This window comes from Mesocricetus auratus, unplaced genomic scaffold (assembly GCF_017639785.1).
Source record: "Mesocricetus auratus isolate SY011 unplaced genomic scaffold, BCM_Maur_2.0 Super-Scaffold_4256, whole genome shotgun sequence".
NCBI classification, from domain to species: domain Eukaryota; kingdom Metazoa; phylum Chordata; class Mammalia; order Rodentia; family Cricetidae; genus Mesocricetus; species Mesocricetus auratus.
The window spans coordinates 36,796,669-36,811,619 of record NW_024429182.1 but is presented as its reverse complement, the minus strand read 5'-3'; the positions used below and the strand labels follow the sequence as shown (position 1 = coordinate 36,811,619).

Sequence of the window (14,951 nt, the reverse complement as noted above, 5' to 3'; positions counted from 1 at the left end):
TGGAAAAGTTAATCTGAAGTCGACAATAGGAGTTGGGAGGAAATATTTGTTCAGTGGTAAATTTAATCCCTGACTCCCTCCCAAATCACAGTAGGGTAACTGCCTCATGCCTCCTCAGCAGGAGACCCATTCACTAGAAAGGGTAAAGGAGAAAGTCTCTTACTAACAGCATAATCCTATGACTCTAAAGGGTAGACTTAGTAATGATTTCCCAGCATGATTACCCTTGCTTCAAGGACAAAAGCCTTTTACCCATTACCTGAAAGACTGGGATCCTCCACTAGAGATCTGACTGATGATGCTGCTTTGAGAGAATGATCTGCATAGTCCCCTCCTGTGAATCTCCCTGTCAGAAAGTCTCAAGGCTTTGAGTCCCACCACTGATCATGTCTATAAATGACCAAAGACTGACTACCAGTCTAGAAACATGCCTCCAGGATAGACAGACAACTCACAAATAAAAAATGGAAAGAAAAAGAAATCCTCTTGGAGAAAACAGGACATGTCCAAGTGGAAGAAACAAGAAAAATAGTTATTCCAGACACACAAGAGAAACAAAAGGTGAATTCAAAAGAAAGGACAGAAGGTGTTACAAAACAAAGTAAGAGAAAGAAAGTCCAAGAAAATCAGAGGACCCCGACAAGCAACCCCATCTCCAAATACATCTCCAAATAATGACTTTGCAGACTAGCACACATAAGAGGAAAAATAAATCCTGAAATGCTCCTGACTTCACGAAAATTTACAGAGTAAAGCATCCAGCAGAGTGGACACGAGGCCCACATCAGTTACCATGGTGAGTCCTGTGATACATAACTGGACACTTATAATCTCATCATGATCATGGCTATTCTGGCAGAAGCTTCACCCCCTCCTCCAGCATCCATATACCCAAAGAGTCTGGAATGTTCTGGTGGTAGTTTCACTCAAGATCCCTCCCTTATCTCTCTTCAAACCCTGCCTCATCTCAGAAAGCCCACTTAATGATGACAACTCCCCCAGAGATGCTCAAAACCACTCCCACAGGGTATTTAAACTGTCCCCCAGAAAACATGGCTTTCCAGTCTCTCTTTCCCATCTCCTCTCTGAGGGGCTGGAAAATCATCTGGGAGCATTGTATCCATTAAATGTAGACTTTTTCTAATTCAGTTTGATTTAGTCTGATTTGGATTGCTGTGTCAATGGAGAGGCTTATTGGGGTGCAGAAACTTTTTAATAGCCTCAAATAAAAACATTTCTTTGCCCATAAAAATATCCATGTCTTGTTCACTGTACAGTCAATTCTCACTGTTCACAGCCATGCTCTAGGACACTGCCACAAACACCCAAACACAAAATTAGCAAACACTGAAATGTGAGAACCAGGTTCTTGCAAGCCTCTGGTACTCTGGTGTGTTTTGGTTTTGTTTTATCCCATTTTCTTAAAGAAAGAGCCTTATTGTATAGTCCAGATGGTCTCAAACCTCACAACTGCCAAGATTACAGGTGTGAATGAAGTCCCTATAAGCCTCTGGTTACATTTGACTAACTGATCAACACACAACCTTATTTTGAGCGTCTCTGCTTAAGGACTTCTTACTTAGAATACATATATAGTTTAGGTACCTTGAATTTAACCACCAAGTACTCTGTAATTCTTGCCTGAATGAAGTTTCCCTCATGCTTGGATTTCCTTCCCTCCAAAGGTATGCAAGAGCTCTCTTGCAGTAAAAAAGAAGACACTTCCCCAGCTGTACATTTAGGAAGCATTTTTAATGAGACTGTCAGATTGTATAAAAGTTAGCAAAGCATAACATTTAGCAATCTGTGAAAAGGACACACATTCATAGTGTAAGAGCTGCAACAGCAACACGGATCATCTTTTATTACCTCAGCTAGAAGGGTGTGCAAAGGTGACTCAATTCTCACTCAAGCCGCAGATGATTTTATCTGCTTTTTGTTGCAGGAATTCTTTCAGCCAATAGAATCTGAGTCCCGCCCCTTGCCTGTAGAGTATAAGACTCTTAATATCAGGGTCGTGGATTTGGGCCCCACGTTGGTCACCAAAATGTAATTGACAATTGTAATAGGGTTCATAAAAGCCCAGATAAAGGGAAATTAGATGTTTATTGGGGAATCATTCACAAATGACAAAGCAAGGTCTTCTACCCTTAGCCGCTGGACGCTGCCATCCAATTCCGACCACCACCTAAGAGCGTGCAAGCACCTGCTCCCAGTCCACACATGAGCCCTGCCCCAAGGGGCGGGTACCTCAAAGACCATTGGCTGAAAGAATTCCCAAAACAGCTTTGTGTTTTTGTTTTGTTTTGCTTTGTTTTGTTTTATTTTTGCAGTGAATGTTTGTTTTTTCTGTTTTGAAAAAAAGGTATCACTATGTAACTCAAGCTACCCTGGAACTCACAAGACGTGCACCGCAGCATCCCAAGTGCTGGCAATATAAGCATTGACATCCTGCTATCATTTAAAGATTGCAAGTGAATGTTAGAGAGTAGGAGAATTCATAAGTAAGTGCTGTTTTATTTGTTGTGGTCAATATTGTTAGTGTTGTCATTATTGTTAATTGATTCTATGCCTCTTTATGCACAAAACTCTGCTGTTAAAGGAAAGTAAAACATCATGTAAAGGACATTTTGGTGACCCCAGCAATCAAAACTGTTGAATCAACATTTTGTACAATCAGCAGCAGTTTAGGGACAACTTACGGTTTTATCTGAACTGGTGGGGATCCCATAAAAACATCCCGAAAGCCGGTGGGAGGCAACTCAGGATCCCTGTATGAAAAATGTCTTTTAAGAAATATATAGGACTTCCACTATATTTGACATTTCAAAGCTATTCAGAACTAATTTGGAGCCAATGACTTTTAGAATCTTTTTAAAGTGTATAGTATTTATATACTTTGGAAACTAAAATAAACCAAGAGATTTTAATATTTTGTCATTACTTTGAAATGCACTTTCCAATAATTACAGAACAAAACAAAGACTACTCTGTATACTTCTCTGGAGGGGCATTCTGGTTGGTGTAGGACAGCAGGTTTGGCTACACATAGCGCTACCCTCAAGACTCTGGAGAAATGCACACAAAAAAATACCTGCAATCCCCCCAGAATCAGACTTAAAAATACGCAGACTGCAAGAACAGCAGAGCAACTCATCTTAATCGATGACAACTTACCTAATTCTGGCTGGCAAGCAATATTTCTAGTCATGTTTCAAACAGAAAGCAAAACATTTGTGACCCAGTCCTTGGCACATTACTGGGGCTAACTGCCTCTTTCCAGTGAATATAAACCCTTCTTGAAATTTGTAGGTTCTACAAGCAAAAGAAGAGACAATGAGTACCTTTCCAAAATCCCAGGGCATGTTGTTTCCTTGTTTACTAAGGCCTTTTTCTTATTTTGCACCAAGTCTCTGTTTATAACAACCTGGGACATCTGTTCCTGTGCTTCTGATATCCACCTCTGGAGAAATAGAAGTCACATACAAGAAAAATTAATTAATCAACAGCAAGGTCAGGCACTAAAATGCTTCCCTACTAAGGCATATTCTGACTTTAATTACTGACTCCAGTTGACATTTCAAACATAAAAAAAACTCATAGCCACCATTCCACCACAAGTATCTGAAAATGGCAATTTCTGTTTGTTGTTGGTAAATAATTATCAATTTGTTTCTCCCATAAAATTGGAAGTGCTCATTCAACTAGGTATTAACTCTTCACTGTTCTCCACTTTTTAACCCTTTCAGGGTTGGTATATTTTTTTCTTTTTTTATTATTTATTTTTAAGTTTAAATTTAGGTTAGAAACAAGGTTGCTTCACAAGTCAGTTCCAGGTCCCTCTTCCTTTCCCTCCCCTCCTCCTGTGCCCTCCCCCGAACCCCCATTATCCCCTCATTTCCCCAGGGAGGATGAGGCCCTCCATGGGGGTGTCCATAGTCTGTCATTTCATCCAGGGCAGGGCCTAGACCCTCCCCCAAGAGTTCAGGGTGAGAGTGCATCTCACATTGTTGGATGGGAGTCCAAAGTCCATGTGTATACTCGGGATGAGTACTGATCTACTGCCCAAGGCTCAATAGATTACCTAGACCTCCTCACTGACATCCACATTCAGGGGGTCTTGATCAGTCCCATGCTGGATTCCCAGGCTGATGCCTGGGATTCAAAAGTTAACCTTTGTCAGGTCAGCTGTTTCTGTGGGTTAAACCAGCCCAGTCTTAATCCCTTTGGTCATCAGTCCTCCCTCTCTATTGCTGGCTTTCTTGAGTTCAGCTCAGTTCTTAGCCATGGGAAGGTTGGTGTATTTTTTTAACTTCCCTAAGAAAACCCTAAAGATCTTTGAGGTCTTCAAACATCATCCAAAGGACAACTCAGTACTCATCAATCAATTATTACTATGAGAGATCATCTGGAAATTATAATATATACTTAGACCATGTGCAGAAGCATGGTGGATAGCATCTAGAGGACCTTAGAAGTGGAAGTTTTTTTTCCTAGGAGCTGGGAGACTGTGGTGAGCTAAGGATTCAGTATTGTTACCATAGAAACTTAGCTAATCAGGACTCTGGAGGCCCCGGACAGAGAAGCAAAATTTGTCACCAAGAAAATACATTATTTTCCTAACCCAGAAGACTAGATTTCCCAAGACAACCAGCCAAACTCCAGAATACATTATACCCCAAATAATTTGTGTAGCATGAATAGTAAAAACCCAGAAGCAGATATTGGAGTTCAAGCTGAAGATCAGAAAAGCAAAGCAGCCAATCCCTAAAGATTTCATCCCTCTACTAAGGCTGGGGTGATCCTGTCTGTCCTCAGCATGACTGCAGACTGACTTCTGTCTCCTCCCATCTTATATTCCTCTCTAATGCTGGTATTAAAGGTGTACACCACCACCTATCGGTCTCTATTGCTAACTAGAGTGGCTGCTGGGATTAAAGATGTGTGTGCCACCACTGCCTGGCCTGTATGGCTGACTAGTGTGGCTAGATTTGCACTCTGATCTTCAGGCAAGCTTTATTTGTTAGGCCATAAACAAAATACCACAAGTGTGTTTATAAAAATAATTCTTAAAAAGGAGTGTGGAGGGGGGAACCAATCTTAGAAAACCTTAATCTTTCACTGCAGGATTATCATAGCTATAGTCAAAGGCTTCAGTACATTTTGGTTAGCACAGGCTCTGCTGTAGTTACTCAAGGCAATTTTAACCAGTGTCTCTGGTTTTGATCCTCCGATCTAGGCCATGGCTCTGTGGATTATGTGCTTCTCTGACCACTAGTCTCAGAAGACCACAACCTCCTGAATCACATGGTCTCCCCAACATCACTTTCCCTTCTCTGATCCATATGCCATTATCTTGGTTTTTGTTGTTGTTATTGTTTTGGTGTTTTTTTCCCCTGTGGATTTCCCTACTCACAAATCAGGAACAAGTAAACATAGATTGGGCCTTACATATTGTAACAAAAAGAAGAAATCTTTAAAGGTCTCTTGTGGGTGAGTTAGAAATCATTGTCTTGTTTGAAGGTATACGATTTTAAAATTTAACTTTCCAATCCTCTGAGGGCTATATGAAGCAAAGGCGTTTCCAGGCATGGGAAGTTTCAGGACTCCACACCAGAGTTAGAATATAGCAAGTGATAGACAAAGAGGTAAAGAAGCTGTCTGGACACAGAGCCTACTCAAAGCTCCTGTGTAAGTGAGGCAAACGTTACCCACTGACATTAGGTCTTGCTTCTTCCTCTTCAAAAGTAGAATCTCACATTTCCATTGGACTCATGGAGTTATGGAATACATTTTCTAGTGTCCCTTCACACTTACACAGCTTATACACTGCATTAGTGGAAGTCATTTACACAGCTTCTTGGGACAATCTTTTATACTCCTGTTCCCATTACACAGAGTCAGCATTGCAATTGGTATCCATCAGTCATTCTGGATCTTAACCAAGGAATGACAAAGAAGAAAGCTATAAGGAAAGATCTCTTGGGACCATCTGTGAAACTTCCATACTAGTTCTGGTCTGTTATCCCCAGACTTTAGAAGATAAAATCTTATGTGAATAGTCTTTGGTGATTTCTGGGTGGATGCTCATAGCCAAATAAAATCCTAAACCATCTTAATGTGAAAAATCACTTTATATCCTGATATAAGTATAATTCATAAAAGCATTTCCATATGTTCAAAAGTCTTTTGGGATATATATATATATGTATATATGTTTGTATGTATATATATGGAGATTGGCAATTTGGTGCGTGAGATAGCTAAATTAACACAGCATAAAGTCACAGGATAATCACTACAATTTCCATTTGATTTGCATAATAAAGTATAGCTTGAGTCAAGTGAAAATATTTTTTCAAAATCAAATGTTTACAGGAAGCTCATTTCAAAATATCATAAATATTTCCTATTTTCTTTAGAGTCTTTTTTTGTTATTGTTGTTGTTTGAGACAGGGTTTCTCTGTATTATTTTGGAGCCTATCTTGGCACTCGCTCTGTAGACCAGGCTGGCCTCAAAGTCACAGAGATCCACCTGCCTCTGCCTCCATTTTTTTAAAAGATCCCCGATTTCTAAATTTCCAGAATAAACTCGCCCATGTGTGCTGCATTTAAGAAAACTTATTAGACACAAAGTCCGTGTAACAGGTTAGAGGGATTAGGGAAGTCCACTTCTGACACTCCCATACATTACACACTTGAGGGGAGTCAGCATCTTGCTCAGTGTGGTTTACATCCTATGTCTCAGGTCATTGCAAGAGCTCCTCCGCTGATAGTTCTTCTTAGTTCCTAGCAAAGCTGCCTCCTCTGAAGGAAGTACAAATATTCTCCAAGTCAAGTTTTTCCCTCTGATGCCACAAGCTGCTTCCAGAACTGTCTACCCTGTAGTCTTATGGCAAGTATGTGTGAAAGCCCAACCTGTAGGGAACACTCACATTCCCTAGGTTAGACCCTCAAGGCCCTAACTTAGAGTACACTCTTTCAGAGGTGCTCACTACCTTCACAGTCTTTCCAAACTGTTCCTCAACCTCTAAAACTTGTAGCCAGTTCTTTTCAATTACTTGTTTGTTTATTTTCAAATCCTCTGAGTGAATAAAAGAACAGAACATTGAAATCTAGTTATTGCCCAAATGCTTTTCGTGGTTTACATGAGTAGCATGTCACCTCTGGAATAAAGATGAGATCTTGGCTCTTTGACCAGTAACAAAGACTGTTTTATTTAAGTCTGTTAAATAGTACTTTTAATCAAGGATGAAGTTTTTTGCACCATTGCCGAAAATCATCATCAGATAATACCAAGACATTGTAAAAAGTTCTCTATTGAAAACCCACAAGCTATTTCATCCCAGTATTCCCAGACTTTATTTTTATCCTGCTGTACCCTCCATGAGCCCACTTCTCACTCCACTTCCATTCCTTGGGGACTTTGCCTCTTGGTGTGGACCCAGGATTCCATGAGTTCCTTCTTGTTGCCCCTCTCAACCTTGACTTCTAAGCTATCTCCATTCCTTTGTATCATTTAAAGACCTGAAGAGACACTCTCTCTTGGGTACCTCACAGCCAGCCATCACATTTGCCTATGATCCAGAGTGGGCAATGACAACCAAAGAGCAAAACACCCATCCAAAAAGACAAGACCAGATACCTACATCAAGAAACACCTCAAACATCATAACTCCAGATGCTTAGATCCCAGCACAAAAATACAAATGTAAACAACCAAGACAACATGCCTCTTCAAGAAGACAGCAACCCTATTTAGGCAAAGAAAATCAGTGTAGCTGAAACATAAGACTAGTGCTTTGAAATAACAATTACACATATGTTCAAGGACTTCAAAGATACTATTCAATGCCTTAATGAAGATCATGAGAACACAAACTGCTGAAGAAATAATGAAAATATTTCAAGACATCAAAGTATATTTAATAAAGAAATAGAATCACTAAAGGAAACCCAAACTAAGATAAAATGGAAATGAAAACCTTAGCATGTCAAATAAAAGCCTTAAGGATAAGCTCATCAACACATTACAAGGCATGGAAGATAGATTTCCAGGTCTTGGAGACAAGGTAGGAGAAAAAGATATTTTATTCAAAGAAAATGCTAAATCTAAAACGAAATTCAGGCAGTAAACATTCAGGAAATTGGGGATGCTATAAAAAAGACAAAACCTATGAATAATAGGATAGAAAAGAGAGAAGAAATACAGGGCAAAGGCACAGAATATAGTTTTGAAAAATAGTTTCACCAATCAAAGAAAGAAAAGCCTATTGAGGTACAGATGATCATCAAATAGGATGAGAAACAATCTTCCCTACCACACATAATAACTAAATACTAAATGTTCAAAACAAAAAAAGTTTATTATGAAAGTGAGAAAGACCAAATTACATATGAAAGCAGTCACATTAGAATAACACCTGACTTTTCAATAGAAATTCTGAATGCCAAAAGAGCCTAGACAGATCTCTACAAATTCAAGAGACAATAGATGCCAGCTCAGACTACTATAACCAACAACTGTCAATCACAACAGATGAATAAAAAAATCTTATGATTAAAAAATAAATTTAAGCAGGATTATCTAAAAATGCATCTCTACAGAAGTCACTAGAAGGGAAATTTTGATCTGAAGAGGTTAAGTATATCTAAGAGGACAAAGGGATAAATAATCTGAGAACACAATCAAAAGAGAAAAGGTAAATTCATACAAGAACAAAATAATAGAAATCAATAATGTACAGCTTATAGATAAATCAATATAATGGTCTCAGTTCCCCCAATAAAAAGAGACATACTGACAGATCGTATTAGGAAACAGGATCCATCTTTTTGTTGATCAAACAAAGACACTTCACCGTCATGGATATACATCACCTTAAGGTAAAAGAATGGAAAAAGGCATTCCAAGCAAATGGACCCAAGAAGCAAGCAGGTGTCCCCATTTTACATCTGGAAAAATAGATGTCAAACCAAAATTACTCAGAAGAGATAGAGACAAAAGGATATTGCAATTCTAAACATTTATGTTCATAACATAATGACAGCCAAGTCCATAAAAGAAACACTACTACAGCTAAAACCATATATTGCTCCTCACATAGTGATGGCAAGAGACTTTAATACTGTACTCTCACAAGTGGACAAGTTATCCAGACAAAACTAAGCCGAGAAATACCAGAGTTAAATACTGGCATAAATCAAATGGACCTAACAGAGACCTACTATGGAACATTCCACCTGAACACCAAAGAATACAGTTACTTTTGAGTAGCTCAAGAACTTTCTCCAAAATTGACCACCTACTTAGATACACAAAAAAAGTATCAACATATAAGAGAATTGAAACAACACTCTGCATCCTTTCTGACCACCAAGCTGAATAATAACAACAAAAGAAACGCAAAGTATACAAAAATTCACTCTTGAAGGAAAATTGAGTCAAGGCAGAAATCAAGAAGAAAATTAAAAAGGTTTTAGAACTGAATGAAAATAGAAACCCAACATACGCAAACCTGTGGAACATAATGAGGGCAGTTCTAAGAGGCAAGTTCACAGCACTAAAAGCACTACATAAAAAACTGGAGAGATTTCATACTAGCCAATTAAGGACACACCTGAAGCTCTAGAACAACAAGGACAAATAATACCCCAAAAGAGTAGATAGAAATAGATGATCTAATGAGACAGAAACAAATAAGCAAAAACAAAATAAACAAGAGAAATGAAGAATTGACTCTTTGTGAAAATTGACAAGATTGGTAAATCTTTAGCCAAGTTAACCAAAAGAGAGAGAAGATCCAAACTAATAAATTAGAAATGAAAAGAGGGCATTGCAACAGAAACCAAGGAAATCCAGAGCATCATGAGGACATACTCTATTCACAATAGCCAGAAATTGGAAACAGATTACATATCCATAAACTGACAAACAGATGATAAAAATGAGATAGATGTATGCAAATGAGAGAATTCTCAACACAAGAATCTCAAATGGATGAGAGACATTTAAGGAATTGCTCAACATCCTTAGTCATCAGGGAATACAAATCAAACAACTCAAATACCATCTTACACCTGTCAGAATGGCTAAGATCAAAAACACTAATGACAGCTTATGCTGGAGTGAAGGTGGAGTAAGGGGAACATTCCTCCCTCGCTGGTGGGAGTGTAAACTTGTATAATCACTCTGGAAATCAGTATAGTATTTTCTCAGAAAATGGGAAATCAACCTACCTCAAAACCCAGCAATACCACTCTTGATTATATACCCAAAAAATGCTCAGTCATACCACAAGGACACTTGCTCAACTATGTTCATTGCAGCATTATTCATAATAGCCAGAACCTTTAAACAACTTAGATGCCCCTGTACTGAAGAATGGATAAAGAAAATGTGGTGCAAAAATTTACACAATGGAGTGTAACAAGAGTTATAATAGGTCTTAATAATAAAAGTTCAGAGTCAGATACAGGGGCAAAAGCTGAAAGATCAGAGAAATGAAGAAGCAAGCCACAGCCACACTTTACCTCACCAACTCCCCAGCTGAAAAAGAGTGAGTTCCTGTTTCTTCCTGACTCTAATCCTATCTCTGCCCAGTCATCTCATTTCCTGTCTGTCTGTTAGCTAGTGGCAAGTTCTGCCCTCTGATCTTCAGACAGACTGTATTTATACAAACAAGATATCACCACAACGGAGTGCTACTCTTTGGTAAAAAAAACAATGACGCCATGAAATTTGCAGGCAAATGGAGGGAACTAGAAAAACATCACCCTGAATGAAGTGACCCAGACCCAGAAAGACAAACACTATATGTACTCACTCTCATAAGTGGATATTAGATGTAAAGCAAAGGATAAGCAGGCTGCATTCCACAGTCCCAGAGAAGTTAGGTAAAAAGGAGGACCCTAAGAGGGGCACCCATGGAGGGCCCCAGGAAGAAGAAATAGTTAAGATCTCCTGGGTAAACTTGGAGGGGAGCAGAAGGGAGGGGATGGGGATGGGAACAAGGGGAATCGAGTTGGGGGAGGGACAGAGAGGGAGAACAATGAAAGATTTCTTGATTGAGGGAGCCATTATGGGGTTAGGGAGAAACCCTAGAGAAGTTCCCAGGAATCTGCAAGAATGACCCCAGCTAAGAATCTTAGCAAGAGTAGAGAAGATGCCTGAACTGGCCTTCTAGAATTAGATTGGTGACCATCCTAATTGTCATCATAGAACTTTCATCCAGTAACCAATGGAAGCAGAAGCAGAGATCAACAGTCAAGCACTGGGATGAGCTCCTGGAGTTCAGCTGAAGAGAGGGAGGAGGGATTATATGAACAAGGGGGGGCATCAAGATCATGATGGGGAAACCCACAGTGACAGATGACCAGAGCTAGTGTGAGCTCATGGACTCTGGACTGACAGCTGGGAAACCTGCATGAGATTTTAACTAGGCCTTCTCAATGTGGGTGAAAGTTGTGTGACTTGATCTGTTTGATGGGATTCCTGGAAGTGGAACCAGTATTTGTCCTTGGTGCATGAGCTGGCTTTTTGGAGCCCATTCCTAATGGTGGAAAACCTTGGTCAGCCTTGATGCAAGGGGAAGGGAGTTGGTCTTGTCTCAACTTGATATGCCAGGCTTAGTTGACTCCCCATGGGAGATCTCACCCTGTCTGAGGAGTGAATGGGGTGGGAAAAGAAGGGGAGGAAGGAAGAACTGTGGTTGGTTTGTAAAATGAATAAAAATTCTTAAAAATGAAATTTACAGGCAAATGAATGGAACTAAAAATAGTCATCTTTAATGAAGTGGCCTAAACCCTAAAAGATAACTATTGCATGTTTTCTCTTATATGTGGATGGAAACTTAAAAGCTTTTGATATGTGTGCTACAATCTGAATAACCACAGAGCTCAGGTACCTAGTAAGGGACATGGTGGAAGGAGAGGATCTCCTAAGAAGGAGAATTAAAATACAATGTTATGGAGTGATAAAAGTAAAACCAGAAAAGCAGGATTAACTAGGGAGGGTGGGAGAGAGGGGTAAAGAAGGAAATATGGGGACAACTAACACTGAGACCATTTGAAAAAATATATGCATGGAAAACTACCATTGTTGAAGCTTCTTAAAACACACACATATATGGAAGGAATCTAAATTGAGTCACCAAATAATAGGGAATAAAATGCACCAACTACTCATCTCATGCCACCAAGTAAAAGCTCCTGTTCCAGGAATTGGTTACAAGAGTCCCTCATGGAACTTACAAACATCACAGGCTATTGCCAAGGTTACTGGTTGCTCTCCACAACTGATAGTAAGGCCCTATTGCTGAACACGATACTTATGTCACTGGACACAGAGAAATCAAGCTAGTATCCAACTAGAAGCTTCATCCCTACTGACCCGTAATCATGGTACTGGAAGTTACTCTTCACACCCCTGGAGGAAAAAGATGATCATTAAGCCATCTACAAACCCTAAAACCTGCATCTGGCCTACCTGCAAGACATGCTGGTAAAACCGGGGCACAAATTGTTATGGTAGTAACCAACAGTCTTTTCATTGGATTCAAGACCCAGTCCATGAGGTAAAACCCATTCTGCCAAAGGGGCCAAGAACCTGAGATTAGATAGGTCATGGGCATAAAGGTAATTCCATTACTATTATTCTGTTAAAGAAACAGCAATAAAAATTATTCCTAATAAACAGCTATACCCACAGATCAGTGCCTTGTCCAACCCTCACCTGAGAAGCTTCTTATAGTATATGGAAATTAACACAGAGACCCACACCTGGACAATGTAAAGATAGTGCAAGACTTTGGAACAGGGAATCATAAATGGGATGTCTTCATCAAACTCCTCCCTCCAAGTCCCAGGGATCTATGGAAGACAGAAAGACTGTAAACGTCAGAGGTTATGAATGACTCCAAGAAAACAGTGTCTTCTAGGAACAATAGGGCTGATCTACATATGATTCACAGAGACTGTAGCAACATGCCCAACACTTGAACAAGTTCAAACCAGACAGGGTCCCATTACTAAGAAAGGGAAGTGGACACAGGGTCCCATCCCTAACCAAAAAGCTATCTGCTATCAATACCTGCTAGCAATGGGAAAACTGGTTTTCTCCAACAGAGTTTCCCTAGGTATATTAATCACAATTCAGGATAGATCTCAGACCCAGAAGTAGTTGGTCAATGCAAAATAAACACAACAGCATTTTTGTGAACTGTTTCAGTTTTCTGTAGTTTGGCATTCTTTTGTCCTATTGGATGCTTTTGCCTATTTGTACTGATTTTAGTTTTTGTCTTTCATAGGTTTATCTGCTTAATTTTTGTTTTTTCTTGTTATTTTCTTTTTTTCCTTGTGGTTTTTGTTTATTTGCGTGCTTGCTTTTTTAGAGAGAGTACACACAAAACTGGATGGGGAAGGGAGTGTGAAGAATATGGCAGGATTTAGGGGAGGGAAAACATGATCAAAATATATTGAATGAAGTACTTTTTATTAAAAAGAAGTTGAAATGGAAAAATAAAACCTGCTTCATCTATTAAAAAATAATCTGGTGGTGATGGCTCACACCTTAATCCCAGCTCTCAGGAGGGAGAGGTAGGCAGATCTCTGAGAGTTCAAGGCCAGATCTACAAAGCAAGTTCTGGGACAGCCAAAGCTATACAAAGAAACCCTCTCTCAAGAAAGCCAAAAAATAAATAAATAAATAAATAATCATAGATCATCAGAAAGGTCATTCTTGTTTCTCAACAGTTGTGCTGTCCTTGGAGACCCCAGCTCTATTTCCACATCTAGGTTAACTCAGAATCTAGAGGACCCAGAAAGATCCCCACAAATAAAAACATTGCTTTGAACAAATAGGACTCATAGAACACAATCAGAAAAAAATAGTTTCATTTTCCCCACTCCCTGTTAAAGCAAGCTATTCTAAGATTTTGTATGTTTGCTTTGTTGTTTTCTTGTCCCTAAAAGAAAGAAATCCTGGGCAATCTCTAGTTTGTTCTCTGATCATCCTGATACATAACAGAACCATTTCCTGTCATAAAATAGTCTTGGTTAAGGGTCTGATAGTAGACAATCACAAAAGTACCTTCTAGTTGTTCAGGTGTCTGGAGTGGGGGGAGTGGAGCAGGCAGGAAGATTGAAAATCAGCCAATCGTACCCTGTACGTCATGTTCTGATCCCCATCTGCAGTCTTTTCTAGACTCAGAGTGATCTATATAGCTTTACAGAGAAACGTTTGGCCTTACATGAAATTCATTACTTTGATATGATATTCTAATTACTGGAACACAACCAATAGGTTTTTTTTAATGATCTGACCATAAAATTGATGGTACTTGTACCAGATATTATTTTACATTTATACAGTGGAATTCTATTCAGCCATAAAGAAAAATGAAACTAGTAAGGAACTAGATGAAACTAGAAAATATTGTATTAAGCAATGTTACTCATGCTCAGAAAGACAAATGCCGTATGTTTTCTCTCATATGCAGATTCCAGCCTATAACCGTTAAATATTTATATATCGGTGGGAGTAAATATGCAAGCTAGAAAGGAGCCCATGGAATTATAAAGAAAAGAGGAACTTTAAGGAAAGGGTTAGAGAAGACAATAGAACTTCATGGGGAAGGGAAACAATGAGACAAAAGGGAAGAGAGGCGCAAGGAGACAGAGAAATGAAGAGCCATAGTGGGATGGGGACAGAATCAACCAAAATTCAGTACGTGTGAAAATGCCATATGTAGCCAGGTGATTGTGGCGCATGCCTTTAGTCCCAGCACTAGGAAGGCAAAGGCAGGGAGATCTCTCTGAGTTCGAGGTCAGCCTGGTCTACAGAGCAAGCTCCAGAACATGCTCCAAAGCTGCACAGAGAAACACTGTCTCTAAAAACAAAACAAAACAAAACAAAACAAAACAAAAACGAAAATGCCATATATAAACCTGAT

General features: G+C 39.3%; 1 protein-coding gene across 2 annotated transcripts in view; it reads right to left on the bottom strand.

The window, feature by feature from the left end:
• CUNH9orf135 (chromosome unknown C9orf135 homolog) overlaps window positions 1-14,951 on the bottom strand; it is a 110,332-nt gene that overhangs the window by 38,251 nt on the left and 57,130 nt on the right. For both annotated transcript variants that reach the window (XM_040746329.1, XM_005063224.4), the window contains exons 4-5: window positions 3,345-3,463; window positions 2,703-2,771 (exon numbers count right to left, since the gene is read on the bottom strand). In XM_040746329.1, coding sequence (XP_040602263.1) covers window positions 2,703-2,771; window positions 3,345-3,463 — 188 coding nt within the window. The remainder of the gene's footprint in view (window positions 1-2,702; window positions 2,772-3,344; window positions 3,464-14,951) is intronic.